The sequence below is a fragment of the Diadema setosum genome, chromosome 3 (genome assembly GCF_964275005.1).
Source record: "Diadema setosum chromosome 3, eeDiaSeto1, whole genome shotgun sequence".
NCBI classification, from domain to species: domain Eukaryota; kingdom Metazoa; phylum Echinodermata; class Echinoidea; order Diadematoida; family Diadematidae; genus Diadema; species Diadema setosum.
Genome location: NC_092687.1, coordinates 14,875,745 through 14,895,527, shown reverse-complemented (window position 1 = coordinate 14,895,527; position 19,783 = coordinate 14,875,745). Strand labels below are relative to the sequence as shown.

At 43.6% G+C, this 19,783-nt stretch overlaps 2 protein-coding genes across 2 annotated transcripts; one reads left to right on the top strand and one right to left on the bottom strand.

Annotated features, from left to right (window-relative positions):
• Positions 1–2,363: 2,363 nt before the first annotated feature.
• LOC140246636 (uncharacterized) lies at positions 2,364–6,085 on the top strand. The gene is made up of 2 exons (XM_072325978.1): positions 2,364–3,958; positions 6,025–6,085. Exons 1-2 carry the CDS (start codon positions 2,364–2,366, stop codon positions 6,083–6,085), a joined length of 1,656 nt encoding a protein of 551 aa, XP_072182079.1.
• Positions 6,086–15,159: 9,074 nt separating this feature from the next.
• Positions 15,160–17,458, bottom strand: LOC140246635 (uncharacterized). The gene is made up of 2 exons (XM_072325977.1): positions 17,239–17,458; positions 15,160–15,951 (listed from the first exon to the last, which is right to left on the bottom strand). Exons 1-2 carry the CDS (start codon positions 17,456–17,458, stop codon positions 15,380–15,382), a joined length of 792 nt encoding a protein of 263 aa, XP_072182078.1. The 3' UTR covers positions 15,160–15,379.
• Between the last annotated feature and the right edge of the window lie 2,325 nt (positions 17,459–19,783).

The following is a 19,783-nucleotide window of genomic DNA, read 5'->3' as shown; positions in this document are numbered from 1 at the left end:
AAACTCATACACAAGTCACTTATTGTACGCACCTACAAATCATACACAGCACATACTATGCAATAATAATAATGGAAGTCTGTCGGGTTCGACAATGACGTCAGTGACGCCGGAGGTGGGAGCGGAGCCCAAAGGCGGACGCACAGACGCGGCCACATGTTGGGCATGCCACAGCAGAAGTAGGGTCCGGGATCCTCTCTTTGCGGCTTTTCGCTTCTGGTCCAGGCTCCTGAGGCGCTTCTCCTCAAACAGTCTTGCACCCCTTTGGACAGCTGGACGCCAGACGGTGCGGTCAGAGGCAAGCGACTGCCAGTCACGGGCTGAGATGCCACAGGCAACAAGGGAAGTTTTCAGACTGTCTTTGTATAGCTTCAGGGGCCTTCCAATGCTCCTTGCTCCAGAAGCCAGCTCAGAGAAGATCATCTTTGGTAGACGAGTATCATCCATTCGGACGACATGTCCGACCCATCGGAGCTGGGCCTTCATGATGAGGGCCTCGATCCCAGACATTTTGGCTCTGCGAAGCACCTCAGTGTTTGAGACTCTATCCTGCCAGGAAATTCCCATGATTCGTCGCAGGCAGCGGAGGTGGAACTGGTCAAGTGCACGGTTTTGCCTCCTGTACAGCGTCCATGTCTCACAGCCATAAAGCAGGGATGTGACGACGACTGCCTTGTAGACTGCCAGCTTGGTAGAAAGCCTGATGCCTCGTTCACCCCACACACGTGTCCAAAGTCTGCCAAACGAAGTTCCTGCTTTTGCGAGCCTCTTGGAGACTTCCTTGTCCATGCTGCAGTTTGAAGACAGGCAGCTTCCCAGGTATGTGAAGCTCTCCACGTTGTTCAGTTTTGTGCCCTCGATCACGATCTGAGGCTCTGAAGGTGACAGGCCAGGTGCAGGCTGGAGCATCACTTCTGTTTTTTGCAGGCTGATGGTCAGTCCAAAGGCTTTTGCTGCTTCTGCAAAACAAGTGGCAAGTTCTGACAGGTCTGGTTCATTCAGTGCTGCAAGCGCACAATCGTCTGCAAACAGGAAGTCTCTCACAAGGGTCTTCAGGACTTTGGTCTTTGCCTTCAGACGTCTAAGGTCAAAGAATCGGCCATCACATCTGTACCGAATACTGACACCAGCATCACACTTGGAGAGGGCACAGAAGAGCATGGTAGCAAACGTGAGGCTGAAGAGTGTAGGAGCCATCACACAGCCTTGCTTTACACCATTGGAGACTGGGAATGGGTCAGAGATATCTCCGTTTGCCACAATGCGAGCCATCATGCCATCATGAAAGGACTGGATGATCCTGACAAACTTAGGTGGGCAGCCCAGCTTGGTCAAGATAGCCCACAGACCCTCACGGCTGACGGTGTCAAAAGCCTTCGTCAGATCTACGAAGAGGATGTATAAGTTCTGGTTTTGTTCTCGGCACTTCTCTTGTAGCTGCCGTAATGCGAAGATCATGTCTATTGTCCCCCTGTTGCTCCTAAATCCACACTGGCTCTCAGAGACCACGTCGTCCAGCAGATGGTGTGAGATGCGGTTCAGAACAATACGGGCCATAATCTTTCCTGCGATGCCCAATAGTGATATGCCCCGGTGGTTGTCACATGAAGCTCTGTCCCCTTTGTTCTTGTACGTATGTATGGGCAGTGGGCAGGTCCTTCTGGTCCTGTACGGGTAGAGAGACGTCCCCGCCCTCCACGAGTCTCCCGCTGCCTTGCGGGCAGTTTTTTTGGTTAATCAAAGGCTAGGGAGTAAACCTTATCCAAATCCGGAGCGGAGCCCCTAAGGCGGTTAGGTGTTGCAGCTTCATCATCTCTCCGGCAGCTCCTGCAGTCCAGTTGTGGCTAGGATGTGTCGCCCTGCGTCCCTCCTGGCTAGATCAGCTGGACCGAGAGGGGGGTCCTGGGCTTGGGCAACCCAAGGCCTCCACAGTTCTTCTCGCCCAGGATTCAGTGACTCCACCCTCCATCTCTTCTATTCTTCTCCCAAGTCCTGAGGCGATGGGCGAGTGGCGACGGTAGCAGGTGCAAGATGGCGCTGGGAGCTGCTAGCCATGGACCTACACTCAGGCGGTCAGGGCAAGGATGGTCGTTCTACAGCCTACCGGGGCAAGAGCATAGTTCGGCAGCCACTCTGACGACGGAGCAGCCCTCTTCAGGGACAGCACTGCTCCCCCCTCATGGGGAAGGGTCTAGAAAAGGTGACCTAAAAAAAGCTTGCCTCATCTTCATCCTGTCAGCATACCGCAGCTGACTGGACATCTAACACGCGGTCGAAATACAAGAGAAACACGAAAGACGAACTCAAAATCATCCCGCCGGAAAAGCACCTTATGTGTTGGAGCCTGGAACATTAGGACACTTATGGATAACCAAAACTGTGACAGACCAGAACGTCGCACAGCACTTGTGGGTCGAGAACTGCTGAGATACAGCATCGATATTGCTGCCCTCAGCGAGACACGCCTTGCAGACACTGGGGAGATCACCGAGGCTGGAGCTGGATACACTTTCTTCTGGTCGGGAAAGGCACTAAATGAACGCAGGGAGGCAGGAGTTGGTTTTGCCATTCGCACCACCCTCGTCAAGAACTTGGGGTCCCTCCCAAGGGGTATCAGCGACCGCCTGATGGTGATGAGAATCCCTCTCCATGGCAAGACGCACTTGTCACTCATCACTGTGTACGCCCCCACCATGACCTATACTCTGGAGGAGAAAGAGCTGTTCTATCAGAACCTCTCCAAAGTGCTTAGGTCAGTTCCTAAAGACGACAAGCTGCTGATACTAGGGGACTTCAATGCCCGGGTGGGTAGAGATGCCCAGTCTTGGCCAGATGTCATTGGACCACATGGCATTGGCCATGAGAACACCAACGGCCAACTGCTACTCACCCTCTGTGCTGAACATGGACTCACCATCACCAATACCCTGTTCCAACTGCCAGACATCCACAAAACTACCTGGATGCACCCAAGATCCAAGCACTGGCACTTGATTGATTATGTGATCACCAGGCGCCGTGACATCCAGGATGTTCGCATCACAAGAGCAATGAGGGGAGCTGACTGCTGGACAGACCACCTGCTGCTGAGGTGCAAACTGTCCTTTTCCATTGTCAGCAGGCATAGACGTCAGAAATCTGACCTTAAAAAGAAAATGGATGTCCAGAAGCTAAATGAACCAAACACAAAAGAAGCCCTCATCACCAACCTTACAAACCAGCTTGAACATCTACCAGCAGAGGAAGACTACGAGAAGGCCTGGGCCAACTTCCGGGATGTGGTGTATGACTCTGCCAGTCTGACTCTTGGATATATGACAAGGAAACACCAAGACTGGTTCGACAAGAACAAGGAGATCACCACCCTCCTCCAGGAGAAGAAAGAAGCCTTTACAGCCTGGCTCAATGACAAAGACTCCCAAGCGAAGCGTGACCGCCTCAAGAACATCAGAGGAAAGGTGCAGACCGAGCTGCGACAGATGAAAGACAAGTGGTGGGAGAACAAGACTGTAGAACTACAGCAGTACGCAGACGAGCACAACTCAAAGAAATTCTTTGCCAGCCTGAAGGATGTGTATGGCTCCACGCCAAATGCAATGGCACCTGTGCGCTCTGCCAATGGAACCCTGCTTACTGAGAAAAGCAACATCATACAGCGTTGGAGTGAACACTTCAGCCAGCTACTAAACAGACCTTCTCAGATCGACCAGCAGGCCATTCAAGATATGCCACAGCGCCCAGTCCTGGCCTTCCTTGATGACCCCCCAATGCTGGCAGAAACCCTGAAGGCAATCAAGCAACTACATGCGGGGAAAGCACCTGGTCCTGACGGAATACCCCCAGAGATTTTCAGAGAGGGAGGTGCCGCCATTGCCATCAAGCTGACCGAGCTGATACAGCAATTCTGGGAAGAAGGATCGGTGCCGCAGGACTTCAAGGATGCCAACATTGTGCATCTGTGCAGCTCACAAGAAATACACACACACACACATAACTTTCATACCAGTCATACCCATCCCACCAAAGCTTAACACCGGAGCAACCACCCCGATCTCGGGGCGACAATCCGTGTCGCAACATTTTTTTTTTTCTTTCCATCATGGATTGTCGCCATCGAGGTCAAAAATTGAGAACTGCACAAGCGTCACGGATTGTCGCCTGACGACAATCCGTGACGGGGCCGACAATCCGTGACGCCAACTCCGTCACGGATTGTCGCCCCGAGCTGGGGGTGACAATCCGTGTGACAATGACAATGACAATGACAATGACAATGACGATGAATTTCATTTCTTAAAACGGCCCCTCCCGGGGCATGGAAGAAATACAATGAGTATAAAGCACACAATAAAAGAAAATTAAATCTTTGGCAGTCACAACACATAAATACATGTAATATAATATCGGCAAGATTTAACAACAAATAGAGCACACTGTGCCAACTTGCACACCTCACAGTTTTGGCACTACTAAAAATGATTCTAGTCAAACTTCAACATAATTATCTTACAAAATCTAGACAAATTCTTCAACGTTTTTGTGGGGATCAATATGATGTAATATGATTTAGTGGGTTTGGTGCTGTTGTATTTCGATGTACTATGGGATACCTAGAGTATTAAATGAGTGTGTGATGTCAGATGAAACGTAACCAAAAGTATTGATCACTGACTTCAATAAATTCACACACACACACACCATTCACATGAATATGTTTTCTCAGTGCAGCTCAAAGTAAAAAAAAAAACAAAAAACAACAACTAAAAACCCAAGGACTCCACATGCCCATTCACCCCACACTTTTGATCACGGGATTCACAAGTAGATTTCTAGGCTTTACACTAAATGTTACACCATGCAAATGAAGGCTTTGGAACTGGTCGGTATACTGTTCCAGATATCTGGCTTAAACCATTTTTTATCTATGAGGCATCAGCCATCAAAAAATAAATCCAGAGAAAACACAGCGTGTCTACAGAGTTCTTAAATTGTGGTTGACAAGTAAGCCGTGGCTCTGTTTATATAGCGGAAGGCCGCCGCTTAACCTTAAAACTGGTTGACAAGTATACAGCTGTGGCACTGTTTATATAGCGGAAGGCCGCCGCTTAAACTGTAACATTAACGTACGTATGTTCTAATCACAATGGCCGACAAAACTGAGGCTAAAACAGTGTAGACTAACGTTAGATAGCCTATCCTATGCCAGGATACAGATTGTAAGCCCTACACTACAGTTCGTACGTTAACCAGCAGGGACTGTTACTTTTTCTAGTAGGCCTACAGCTTAACTACAGGCACTGTTTATATAGCGGGAGGCCGCCGCTGTTTACAAACATGGATTGTAGTACATGGTTGTACCAAGTATAGATCTAAGACCTAATAATAAAAACTACCTGCTATAGGATAGTCCAGCACTAACACGGTAGTCGATATGTCGGTAGCAGTCCCGTCGACAGTTAGATCTGACAGTAACACAGCCACAGGCGCTAGAAATCATCCGTAGAATCTTGGAAGAAAACTCTGGCCGCTGACGATGAAACTAGGAGGGTGGTATTCACTGTTCACTGATGTTCACTGCCGTGCTGGGCGCCGGCGTCGTCGAACGAAACAGCTTGAAACCAAGAAGGGACCCTGCTGTGCACGAGTACTGCAATGATGGTAGGTTCAGACGTCAGTGTAGGGACCAATGCGAGGTTAGCTCCCCACGCCACGGAGATAGCCTAGCCTGATGTGATACTGCATACTGCTGTCAATGTCCAATCAGAAGTCTATGCAGCGCGTAGGCTAGGGCGATGTATGACTGATAAAAAAAAAAAAAAAAAAATGGTAGATTCTAGCAGTAATCTAGCGTCACAGGAGTGCCTGCTATTCCGGGGTTGGATCCAAAAATAATGCTCAGTCCAAAATATGAATCCACCATCAGAATCAGCGACAGTATATAGGCAACTGTGCAGAACACAACTGAGGTCTACGTAGACCGATCGAGTGTAAATCTCAAAGTCAATAAAAACTCATCACTGACAGTATCGTGTGCCAGAGTCACAAGCACGTGCCAGATCTAAGCAGAATAGAGACACACTGGTGATCACTCTATGAAAGTTGCAGCAGGACTGACTAAATTTTTGGGCCTGCAAACTTACCCTGCAAGCTCTGAATTGCCACAAAGTCAAAACTATTTTGATTGGCTAAAGAATACTGAATATATTACGTAACTTAAAATGATTGGCTGTCATAAAGATAATTATTCATTATTACCTCATTTGCATAAAAACCAGACATCACATGACATTGCAGACAGGAAGTGACCTGGGCATCCAGGGTACGTCTAGCCTGCAATGCCTGTACAATGTATACACACAAATAAGCAACCATCTACAGTAGATGTTGAAAAGCTATGTACACTTGTAACTGTGTATGTGTGTGTAAGAAAAAAAACCTACAGCAGTATGCACACTGCATAACACACTGTATATTACAACTGCAACAAAAAATATGCACTGCATGCATATCCTCTTCATGCATTATCATAATAGATACGAGAAGACAAATGTTGAGCTACTACATTTTAATACGCTTACTACTAAATAATTGATGAAATTTAATAACGTTAGGACGGCGTGAGTAATACCTCTTAATATAATTCCTACGTGTTTCACTGAAGAAAGGACAAACCAACAAGTAATGAAATTCATCCCCTTGAACCTGCAAGTTACATAAAGTACATAATTGGGATACTTGATCAGGTAAATATCGACAAGTAGCAATAGGTAGCTTGTGGTTCCCACAACGAAATTTACACAGAGTTATTCTTTCCACAACATCCAGCTTTAATAAGTAATTTCCTAAGCCAACCTCCTGTTTAAAAATTCTATAATTAAAACATAAACGGTTTTTGTTCAATTCAGCAATCCAATTTTGCTTGTCCATATCATCCAACCTAAGATTCAAAGATGATTTCACCCATTTTAGATTCAAGGGGACATCCTCTAACCATAAATTTGACATACCACACTTGTCTAAAACACCTCTAACATTCTTGATCCACTCTGATTCAATCTCACCACAATCATGTAGCTGGCGTAACAATTCATAAATAATGTATGAAAGCTTAGACTTTTTTCCTTGACTTATCCTCGCCCAAAAATTAACCAAACGCTTCTCTACCGTACTTGTTAAAGGTAGGGAATCCCATTTGCATGCCTTAAATGAAGAGTTGTATTAATACAGTGGTATGTTGAAGAGAGTTTTTTTTTTTTTTTTTTTTTTTTTAGAAACTCCCATAAAGTATTGAAAGTGGAAGGTAACATTTAAAGGCAGCCGGTCGTCGCAGGCGATTCGCAGCTCAGTAGAAAAGCACGACAAGCTGCTCCTCCCGTTATTGTACCCCCGTACGTACCGAATGCCGAACACGACGCTACGCAGCGCACCAGCGAAAACCAGATGGGGCACGAGCGCCGTGCGAGCTGTCCACTGTAATTTCAACATGGACGCCCGAATACCTACCGAATGGGGCCGAATGGGTGCATGCACAAAACCGCACAAAAGCCATGCGCTTGAACATCTCTCCCGGTCCGCGACACAAGTAGTGAGAGCTACGTACGTATCTGGCTCCAGTCTCTGTTTATATGCACTATGGTGCCAATTTCAGCAATCTAAGCAATAATATTTCAAAATGTCTGAAAATATATAACAATATCATAAATTATTCATATATTACGTTGTTTAGTATTTGGTATTTATAAATATGCTTTGATGAAGAAATATTAAAACTATAAGCTTCATGTATAGCAAGTTGCAATGCATATGGCCATATGGCAGGTTGTTATGATCTCATCGTGCAATGTTGTCTGCTGCGTCAGCTGCATGTGTTATACGTACAGCTTACAGTACGTTGGGCCGGATCGTAACATAACAAAGTTGATAGAAAGCCGTCGGTACCGGTATGTCAATATCAATATTGTGTGTGGTATGCGTGTACTGTTTGCAATAAAAAGTGCTGTACTGTTTCGGCTTAGCCTTGGCTTTGGTTTAGTAATGAAACCTCACAATGGAGATCAAACAGCCGTCCAACTCGAGGCAACGTATCTACTTGTTTGACGCTATCGCCGAGTGGAGAACGCAGAGAGACGTGTTCTTAGCTGGAGGACAAGTAAGAGACCAGAGGGGGAGGCTTCAGCGTCAGCGTGCCGATGAAAAATTTGCTTTCCACTTGCTGGAGTTGCATGAACAGTTTTGCAGGAATTTTTATTTAGAATGTGCAAATTCGTGTTACGACATGCACGGTGGAATTGTGTTGCCACGGCTTACGCCAATCAAGCAACCCCAGCTGGCCAAGTCAACAACTTCAAGGAATCCAGATCCAGATGATGTTTAAGTAGAAGTCTACACATGAATCAATGATTGAAGTGGAATGACTTTTTCTAATCTAGTATCAGTAATTTTAGGGCATTTGCGTTTGATCGACAAGTAGGCCTATTTTTCTATGTATAATTCCGCGAAAAACTTCTCTAAGTTCTCATTTATGTCAAATTATGATAATGCCGTAATTGAAATGACATTTGCTGGGTCAGTTTAATGTCATTAGTCCCATTAAATGAGAAGTTTTTCATATCAATCATGTTATGCAAATTCCCCAAGAATATGATTTAGGATTTGCAAATAAATAAAAAAAAAAGGAATAGATCTATCGCAAGCTCCATCATACATGTAGTCTAACCCAATAGATATGGTAGAACTCTAACGTTTAAACAGGGGAACTATAGGTTCAAAGATGATAGATCTAACAATAATAGATTCTAGTTTAGGCCCTACTTCGACTTGAAGGTATGTCGGTTGGTGCACGGCCCCCTTCTACCACGGCCACAGGTACACTGTGCAGTGCAACTGTGGCCGTTGGCCCTGCACGGGCACAGTCGCTTCCCCGTCCTGAATTTATACACGCCAGGGCAAGTATGGTTGGACCTACTACTAATCGACCGTCTAATGTTTATCTGCTTGATAAGAATATTTAACACTGAAATTCACGTAAAAAAAAAAAAAAAAAAAAAAAAAACGACCTACGTGATTGAGAAAATCCAGCTCTATCAAATGCCGTTGTTCCGTTTTCGATTCGAAGTTTCAGTGCAAAAATATCGCCGACGAACTTGCGTGGCCTCGTTTCAGCTCCCCGCGGTAAAATGTTTTTGCATTGACAATGCACGCAAACCGAGTTGTATTGAACATCGTGTTGTACGATTCTTTTTAGAAGCCTTTTAGAAACTTCCATAGACATTACATTGTGCTGTCATTACGATTCGGTGAAAATATTCATTCGAAATTTTGTCCTTGATTAAAACCGTTAATGAACAATGAATTATCGCGTTTTCCCACACCATCCTCATCTACATTCAAAGCCAATCCATTTTTATGTGCTTTGCGCGCAGAGAAGTGCGTACTAAGTGTTCAGTGCGCGAATTATACGCGGTCGGTTTCAATAAGGGTGGTCGATATGTAGTAGGGCTACCATACAAGACACAGGGTCTCCGACCCAATTGTCCGCGTTTAGAATGGACAACTCGGCGGTAATATCCGCTACCCATGACGATGTGTCATCGTCCATGATGGCCACCCTACCTATATATAATCTGATCTGACGATTACAGTGTAGTTAACGAGTGACGACGATCGACGGTGCGATGAAGAGAAGGCGTACACTGTAGTCGTACGAAGTATAGGCAGCTAGCTAATATAGCTCATGCGAACATTGCATCACACAGTACATACAGTATACCATACATTCAATTCACATTACACAAAACGTACTCCCCGCGCTCAGATCAATCAAGCGAGCAAACGAGATACTATAGCGCGATACATTGCTTTAGGGATGTCTTGCGCACACACACATTTCGCTTCGTAGCAACTTCGGAAGCGAGTTTACGTGCTGCCGCCCGCGGCTGAAATATGTCCATGTATCCTCGCGACTGGGTGTCTTTAATACATTTTTATTGACCGTTAGATTTTGAATTGAATTTTTTTCGGGGCTCACCGTAAATTCCAGTACATTGCTAGGCTACCTTTGCAGACCCATGCACTGCATGTGTGTCCATCATGTATATTTTGTGAAGAAAGTTCATCAAAACTTACAAACATTTCTATATACATTCTTGCCACACACTCTATATGCTATAACATCAGCTCTTATACTTTTAGATTTGTGTTTATAGATACAAAAATACAGAAGACTGCAACAAAAAGGCTTTAGTGTGGCTGACACACAGAACTACTAAGTAGTTGAGTTTTGTGCATTATTCAAATTGTAGATAACTGTTGACTTCCAAATTTCTCAGCAGTGGCCTAAAGTCCCCTGAGGTTCATATTTAATGTTTTGCTGCATTTTGGGAGGTCTGTAAAAGGTATCCCCTACCTTTAAAGAGAACCTGCCCAATTCCCAATATACCATACAATTTGCAGTACCACGCTGAAGCCTAAGGATACTTTTTAAAAACTTCTTATGAAACATTTCAATGTAATCCAGCTTACAAAAACCCCAAATCTCACAAACACACAATAAAATTGGAACAACAAGCTGGTCAAAAAGAGCACATTGTATATCTACTGGTAAGCATAACTTCTTAGCCTTACAGATCAAATTAAACATGGCCCTCCTAGCTTGATTCACTTGTCTTTTAATAGCCTTATTAAATGATCCATTATAGTTGAACAGTGTTCCAAGATAAACATAATCATCCACAACATCAAGCTGACTTTCACCAAAAGAAAAAACAGGGTATTTACGAACTTTACCTCTTGAAAAAATAACCACTTTAGTCTTACTTGTATTAACTGATAGCTTCCAAAGGTCACAATATTGCTGAACAGCAGACAAAGCAGATTGCAATTCATCAGCTGACTCGGCCATGACTATTGTGTCATCAGCATATAATAACACGAAAAGGCGTAGAAAAATTTCCACATCATCATCACTGAGATGTATCCTTATCTCAGATGCACACATATCAATACCCTTATAATGTCTGCTAACAAAATATTCAAAATCATTTAAATACACTGCAGATAATAAAGGATATAGATTTTCGCCTTGCCTCACCCCGATATTACATGAAAAAAAAAAGTTTGAAATGCTGTGCCAAAGCTTAACGCAAGATTTGGCATTTTCATACATGTTAAAAACAACACGAATAACATTTCCATTTAAACCCCTTGAAATGAATTTTGACCACAAACAAGACCGGTCAATTAAATCAAAAGCTTTCCTGTAATCAATAAAGGCACAGTAAATCCTCTTTCTCCGTTGTAAATACAGATCAATCAGCCCATGTAATGTAAATATATGATCCAAAGTACTGTAGCTCCCCCTAAATCCAGCTTGCTCATCACCTATCACTCCAGCACAATCTAAATATTCTGTAAGCCTCACATTAATACAAGCAGTATAACTTCCCTAAACAACTAAGAAGGGTGATTCCCCTATAATTGTCAGGGTCGTCTAGCGAACCTTTCTTCTTGTACAAAGGTTTAATCATCCCTAAACACCATACTGATAGAACTACACCAGACATCAAAATGATATTAAACAACTTAACTATAAATGAAACCAATTCACTTGGACAATTCTTCAAATATTCATTCAAAATGTTATCAATTCCACAAGCCTTATTATTCCGCAGACTAGTAATGAGTTTCAAAACTTCCTCTTCTATAAATTCTCTATTAATATATTCATTAATACTAGAGTGGATAATTAGTGAGGGATCAAAATCTGTACCAGCCTCAGTAGTTGGACTACTAGGCTTAGTGCTTAACTTTTCAAAGTGCCCTTTAAACATATCCAATGTTATTTTACCTAGCTTATCACCACAATTGCTTGCTTTATTTGTAGGGGCGACAATCCGTGTCGCAACAAGGGTCTTGACAAAAGGCTAGGGTTAGGTTGGATGTCTGGGCTTAGGGAAGTGTATCCTACACGTCGCTGCTCGCGGTTAGGAGAGACGGCAGATGTCTATAGACATCCTACTTGCAAGTGTGTTTAGAACGTGTAAAGTCTTGAGAGTTACACCAACAACTGTTTCGTTTTGGGTGTTTACTCTGGTTACGCTATGTTAATCTTACTATGTCAATTTTGGAAAATAGGCGTAACACAAAAAGTGAGGACAACAAATTCAGTATATGGCCAATTGACATAGACTGTTGAACTTTCTAAGTCTGATTCCGAGGTTAAACAGCTTTAAACAACATGAACACGACAGAAAAAGAGGTGGATATTGAGGGCTATTTCATTATGAAAAGTCAAATTTTTAGTGAGGTATTTTTTTTTCATTCACTCATTCATTTATTTTCGCAGGGTAAACAAAAATAGAGACAAACATTACAATGAGCGCAACTTACATCATGCAAAATGCAATAAATATTTAACATGTGGGGAATCAACAATACGTCAAAATGACCTTTCAAGTAGAAATGGTATAATTTATTGTTAACAACGAACACATGATAAAAAATTACAGAATACATTGGACTATACAGATGACAAAAACATTACAATGAACAAGTGATTAGGCAAGCAATATATCTAACTCATGTGTGTGTCAAACGAGATTACTGAATCCAAAGAAATTGTTTATACTTTCATTTAAAAGACAAAAGACATGTGGTACTTATAATGTTGTCTGGTAAGTTATTCCACAAAAGGGGGCCAGCATACCATATAGTACGTCTAGAAACATTGTATTTATAAAACGGGATATATCACGTATTACTTTGACGAGAACTGTATACAACTCGAGTATTGTTTTCAATGAAACAGTTGTCTAAAAATGTTTGGTAGATATATTGATTTAAGAATATAAGAATGTGCAGGTAACGTATTTATTATTTGCATACACAGAGAAAAAATTGGGGTCATCCCAGTAGACGCCGACACCCACGAGTCATACAACCCACAAGTTCGACATTGAAAACAGGTCCATGTGTCATACACCTCACGAGTCATACAGCCCATGAGTTCGACACTAGGCAAGTAAAGCCCATAAGACCGCAAGTGAAAACAGCCCACCAGTTCGACAGATACAACACGGCGCGTAATGTGTCGGTCTCGTGGGCCTTGTTGGCTTAGTGTAGAACTGATGGGCTGTATGACTCGTGAGCTGTATAACTCATAGGCTGCATGACTCGTGAGCTGTATGGCTCGTGGGTGTCGGTCTCGTGACGTGCACCCCCCCCCCCCCAAAAAAAATAGCTTTTTAAACAAGGGCCCTGTGTAGGTTCGGGGCTGTGAATGGGTAATAATTCTTATTGCACGTTTACGTTTCCAGTGACACATGACACAGAACAATGTTCGTGCGTTTACCTACGATTTAATGGTGGATATCTTTGTGCATATCAACTTCACAATATCAGCAATTTTCAACTTAAACTTCACATGGTACAATCAGGTTATACTCATATCCTTGGCATGACTGTCCTAACTCATTTTAAATACGGAATATAAACTACCACGATTACCCTCAGGGAAGGACCCGGGTAAATTTTTTCCAAATCATTTTTTCATTCTTAAAATTATTTCCTGTAACTTTCAGCACCTATACATATGCGCAACATGGAATTACCATCATGTGCGTACCATGATACTCACTGCATCCAACAGTCGAGTACTTCCGCCCCCCCCCCCCCCCCCTGGCCATTGAGTAATAGAGTCCCTGCATTGAACAGGCGAACAGTATTACTTAGACCAGCGAGTACAGGCTATATCGAATATACATATAACCCCCCCCCCCCCGGCCATTAAATGCAATAGAGTTCCCTGCATGAAAAACAGGCGAACAACATCACGACCAGTGAGTACAGGTTATAACGCGTTCGAACCCCCCTGGCCTTAAAAATGCACTAATGTTCCCTGCCTTTAATAAACACAAGCGAACAGAAATACGACCAGCGAGTACAGGTTATCCGCCATCAGGACTTAACTGCCTGGTAAACCACTTGGTGCTGTAAAGAAACAATGGCCAATTAGAATAATCAAATCATGTTTCCAAAAGTCAACCTTCCCATGAGGCAATCTACTGTGGTGTGCCACAAATGCAAATAATGCGAAGGGGCGAAAAAATGACAATTTTCCGCCACACGGGCATAGCCCGCCGCCACTGAGCATGGGCTTAATTATATATAATATATTAACGACTTATTACATACTAATATACTGGATATCTGGTAACACCTTTTACCCTTTCTGTTGCCTAGCTATCTATGGTATGTGATCTGAATAATTACGACGATCAATTACTTGGCAAAATCACAAAGGCACCCAAATAACCAGTTGACGACCAATCAAAACAATATGGCTATTATGTAATGGCAACCTGTCAAAACAAACTAAATGAATAGCAAATTTCTTGTTCACTAAAAAAGGGTGAACTCATTAAGTTTTCTACCATCATCGAAGCAATTGCAATGTGCTGCTTACGTCTACATATTAAACATCAAATGAAATATGACATGTCAACATACTCGATATACGTTATTTCCTTTATAACCTTTTATACAATTCCAGATGGTAAGCTACAATGTATATGTATACCATGTGTAAACTGAATAATGCCATCCAACAGTCAATTCCTTGGCAATAATGAAGCTTAACCATCTTTGCAGTACCCCGTAGCTATGAGTTTATGCGAATTGACTGACAATCAAATACTTGGCAGCGATGGAGTTTAAAAAACTAAGTACCTTGCATCATCTGTGAATTGAATAATGCCAATCAGCGTTAATTACTTGGCAATAATGAAGCCTAACAAAGCATTTAGGATCACATGTGAATTGCATCATTATCATTATCATTGATTACTTGGCAAATGAAGAATGAAGCTTAATCATATTACATAATATCAAATGTAAATTGGAAAAAATAAAAATCGTCAATCACTTGCAATGGCAATAATGGAGGTTCAGTAGCTATGTAAGATATATGTGAACTGAATAACAATCACAATCAGTTACCTGGCCATAGCGGAGCTTGACCACCTATGTTGCATAACATGTTCCTGAATAACAATCACATACATGACCTGGCAATAATGAAGCTTAACCCATCAATCATGCTGATGAGCAATAAATACAACTACAACACTATTAAGAGTGAGCTAACACAATAAGAAGGTGGAGTCAAACTTCATGTCTCTGGGAAACTCTAATAACAAGGCTCTCACCCGTGTATGTACCATTCTTTATCAAAACACATACTTTGCGGGGGGATCATGGGACCTGACAGATGAGATCCAAATGCACCTGCACGCGTGTCTAGAACTATAGGATACCATGAAATAAACACTGTCAATATTAACATACAAACTATAATAGCCATACTATCACCCCCATACAAAATCTAGACAATATTTGCCAAACCCGAAGAAAGACTGCGCAGGAATAGTTCATTACCGTCTGGAGATAAGTGAATTCCGTCCCTGCGAAAGACCGCTGCGTGCTCATGCCCGATTTCCGGGTGCTCCACGAAATAGCCTCCCATTCTGCGGCATATGGACCTGGCACACTTGTTCAATGCGAGGCGTGTACGGTCAATCCTTGGCTGGTCGTCATCGCTATACGGGTAATATTCCCTGCGAGGTAAAATGTTGGACCAGATGAGTCGTGCATTGGGAAGGAGATCATGCACCCCACTAAGCGTCGAATTCAGGAGCAACATCAATTCACGCTTCCTGCCTCGACCCACATCATTTGTCCCCACGTGCACTAGAATGTGGGACAGGCACAACTCTAGGAGAGGGGAGAGGACTTGCCGGACGTGATCGACGAGCTGACCCAAGCAGAGCCCCCTGCGGCCTCTCCAGGTGACGGACGCTGATAGCCCCAAGTCTAGCTCCCCGGGACACCTTGCATGGACGGCTACCCAGTGAATCAAGGAATCCCCCACGAGCAGGATCCTGCGTGGCTGGCAACCTGCAACTGAAAACGAAGAGATCTTCCGGCAGCCTATTGTTTACAGCTAAAAATTACTCGTAGGGACCTCTTATTCGTGTTAAATAGTCCAATAAAGCCCATTAACAGGTATATGAATACAGTATACTTGATAATACTTTACTATTGCATGAAAAGCAATTAAAATCCCCCGATAATCAGTATGACTCAATGAGACCTGCCCCCATTAATGGATCACCGAAATTGGGATATACAATAAGAAATTACGTTCGGGATTCCTTATAGTATATAATTACAAACATTATTGAAGACAATTACTGCTCATCAAGCTTATACACAGTAATCACTGAAATGTGTCGAACAATACAGCAAACTGTTAACAATGTAAATGGGCATATATGAATAAAATGACAATTCACACCAGTGATCTTGGTAACAGGGCCCTCAGTCTTTTCCGCTGCAATTGGCACCCCGAAACGCTCACATACGCCCTTGAAACTAAAGCAGATGCATACACTCGGCCTCAGCCTTCCCTACAAAGAAGAAGTCATCTAAATAGTGTAAGGTATCGGAGGAAACAGCTACTCTGCGGCAACAATATTCAAGGAACGAACTGAATCTTTCGGATACTGCACATGAAACGGAACAGCCCATTGGCATGCATCTATCATAATAAAATTTGCCATCAACACACATGCCTAGCAGGTCAAAATCGTCTGGATGAACGGGCAACAGGCGGAAAGCTGACTTAACGTCCGCCTTCCCCATGCATGAGCCCCTACCCGCTCCCCGCACTAACGAAATTGCATCATCAAACGTGGCATATGTGACCGAACAATCTTGAGGGTCTATTTGCCCATTTACCGAATTATTCCTGGGGGCGGAAAGGTGTTGGATCAAACGAAACTCGCTAGAAGTCTTCTTGGGAACTAAACCCACGGGTGAGCACCAAAAGTTCTCAAACGGCAAAGATTCAAATGGGCCAGCAATTCTCCCCATATCTACCTCTTGCATTATTTTGTCTACCAAAACATCTTCCCTATCCTTAGCGGATTGCAAATTCCGTGATTTAACAGTGACTCTGGGACCCATGTACCCTAAGCGAAAACCATTCTCAAAACCATCGCATAAGAACTGTGCCTCTTCCTTATCATAACTCTTGAGAAAGGGGATCATGTGGCCCAGTTTAATTGGAGTTGGTGCGCGACTCCTGAGGCTGACGGTCTTTGAGTGTGCATTGGGAAGCGCCGTGAGAGGTCTGGTCACAACGCTGGCATCGGTGGGCGCACAGGCAAGGCCGACGGATACATCTGCCTCCATTGAACGCGTAGCAGTAGCGCAAACCCGGCGCGGCCCCTGCCGGAGCGCACCCTGCGTGCCCTGCGACTTGACTGCGCATCGCACCACCTCTTCGCAGCTGCTTTGACTGCTCAAAGCGGCGAAAATTGCCCCTGCCTAAGGCTCGGCCGCTGTAGGAGGAAGGGGAGGGCACGTAATGCGCCGCAGCCGTCATGAGCCATAGCTCCATATCAACGACGGCCCAAGAACGCGTAGGCTCCCTCTCCTGCCTCAGGCGAAACTGAACATCATATGCACGCTAGCCGTAGCCGCCAAACCGAGCCGCGGTACGGACAATGTCCATGTACTTGAACATTTCCGACGCGCGAGCCAAGTGTTTCTCAACAAACACTGATGCATAAACGAAAAAGGCACTCGTCCACTGTTCAATCGATGTTATGCGCGGTACATTTCGCTGAGGTTGCAACTGGAAATTAGACCCCGATAAGGCCAAAACCATGGAAGCATTGCTCTCCGAAACTGTGGTATTCTTGAGCAATGCTCCCATTTCCACATATTCGCTGTTCCAGATTTTCACCTGCAACGCGCGGCTTATAGTTGACCCAAGCGCCTCCCGAGGCATAGCGCACAATTGCGGAGCGTTACCCGGCCCTTGCTGAGCCATGCCAGGGCCGGCACTCAATTCGACAATGCCCCTATCAATATCACTATCTGGGGCCACGCAGACTACTGGCCAAGGTTGAGAAGTAGGCCTACACTCACCCAAGATGCCGGGGGTAGTCACGACCGACGGCCCAGGTTCCTCCGTTGCTGCACTGGTAGACAGTCCGGGGATGGGCAGAACCGACGGCCCAGGCGCGCCAGCTGATGCATCGCTGGACGTTCCGGGAATGGGCAGAACCGACGGCCGAGACGGTCCAGGTGCTGCATCACTTGACAATCCGGGAGTGGGTGCCACCCCTCTTCGAGACCTACGAGGCGTAGCCCCCTAGCAGCCCCCCTTCGTCTTTTGCCTTGCCTTCGGCATAGTCGACGCTCAGTATCACAGTAAACACGTATAGTCGGACATTCAACGTAATTAAAGTGTTAATGCCTAACGATTTTATAAAATTGCGAGAGCTAACAGCGAACACAACCATCCACCATCAAATCGGCAGGCAAAATGTGCATGTGAACGTCAACCGTGGGAATTTGCCTATTCTTCGCTAATCTGCATTGCTAAGTATAGGCTACAAGTAAATATGCGCGCTCTTTCACACCGCGCTATTAACACATGAGGAACGCGCGGCAACCTCTAAGAAAAATGCCGGCAAGCTCTTGATATAACTAGCTACCGCTCAGCGGTTAAATCAAAGGAGGTCGCCGCGCACAACCGCTGTCACCGACAACGTAAACCATTTATATCGCACTAAAGTACGATAAAATTTATTATGTAAGATCTAAATACGGTTCAAAAAAGATTTAGCAAGTTCCCCCAGATTATATTGCAATACAAAGAATGAGGCAATGTCATTGAAAAAACTTAAGAGTATGTCAGAAGGAACCATTGTACTTATTCTATGTATTGCTCCAATTGCCCTAGATGATTTAAAACATACATCCTCAACATGAGTTTTCCATGTCAGATGAATACATATCGTCAAGCATAAATCCCAAAAATCTTACTGTGTGTACAATTGGAAGGCTGATACCTGCAAGACAGATATGAATATCATTAACATTTATCGCTTTATTTTTTGTTTTAGATATCATACATGCTGTCTTGTCAATATTCAACCTCAATTTGTTTGCTAAGAACCAACCTTGAACTTAGGCTCACTCATTATTCAATATTGCACAGGTACTCCTCATATTATTGCCAGAGGTATATAAATGGCTATCATCTGCATATAAAATTGAATGTAATATGTTGCTTGAATATTGCAGGTCATTTATGTACAATATAAAAACTAAAGGACCTAAAACAGAACGTTGTGGCACATAACATTAATGTTCTGAATTGAAGAAGAATATCAATTTGCATACACATACATACTGCTTACGATTTTGAGATAACTTTTAAACCCTTCTAAAGCGATACCTCTAACACCATAAAAACTTATTTTGTGTAAAAGAATGTCATGGCTCATACAATCGAATGCTTGTAAAGATCTAAAAAGACACCAATAACCAACTCCTTTTCCCCAAATGCCTGTGCAATTCTATCAAAAAAGTCAAGTTCAAGTTCAAGTTCAAGTTCGAAGTCAAAGAGAGCTGTAATAGGGCCTATACGATGGGTACCCAGGTCTAAATCCAAATTGTTTTGAATATAACATCCTAGTATTACACAAATAAGAAAGTTGACGTTAGTGAACAAGTTTTTCGAAGAGCTTGAAAAAAAAAAGATAAAATAGAAATTGACCTGTAATTTGATAAGCTAGAAGTATCACCTTTCGTATCAATTGGTATAAGTGTAGCAACTTTTAATGACGTTTGAAATGCACCTTGTTCAAGAGATAAATTAAAGATACTGCATAGTGGTTTGTCAAGATTTTGAATATATTGCATTAACACG

Coding starts and splice junctions, on each gene's coding strand:
- LOC140246636 (XM_072325978.1), top strand. CDS start 2,364: ATGGATAACCAAAACTGTGACAGACCAGAACGTCGCACAGCACTTGTG. Junction 3,959..6,024: donor GATGCCAACATTGTGCATCT/GTGCAGCTCACA, acceptor CATCACTGACAG/TATCGTGTGCCAGAGTCACA.
- LOC140246635 (XM_072325977.1), bottom strand. CDS start 17,458: ATGGAGCTATGGCTCATGACGGCTGCGGCGCATTACGTGCCCTCCCCT. Junction 15,952..17,238: donor CGCGTTCAATGGAGGCAGAT/GTATCCGTCGGC, acceptor TTTCAGTTGCAG/GTTGCCAGCCACGCAGGATC.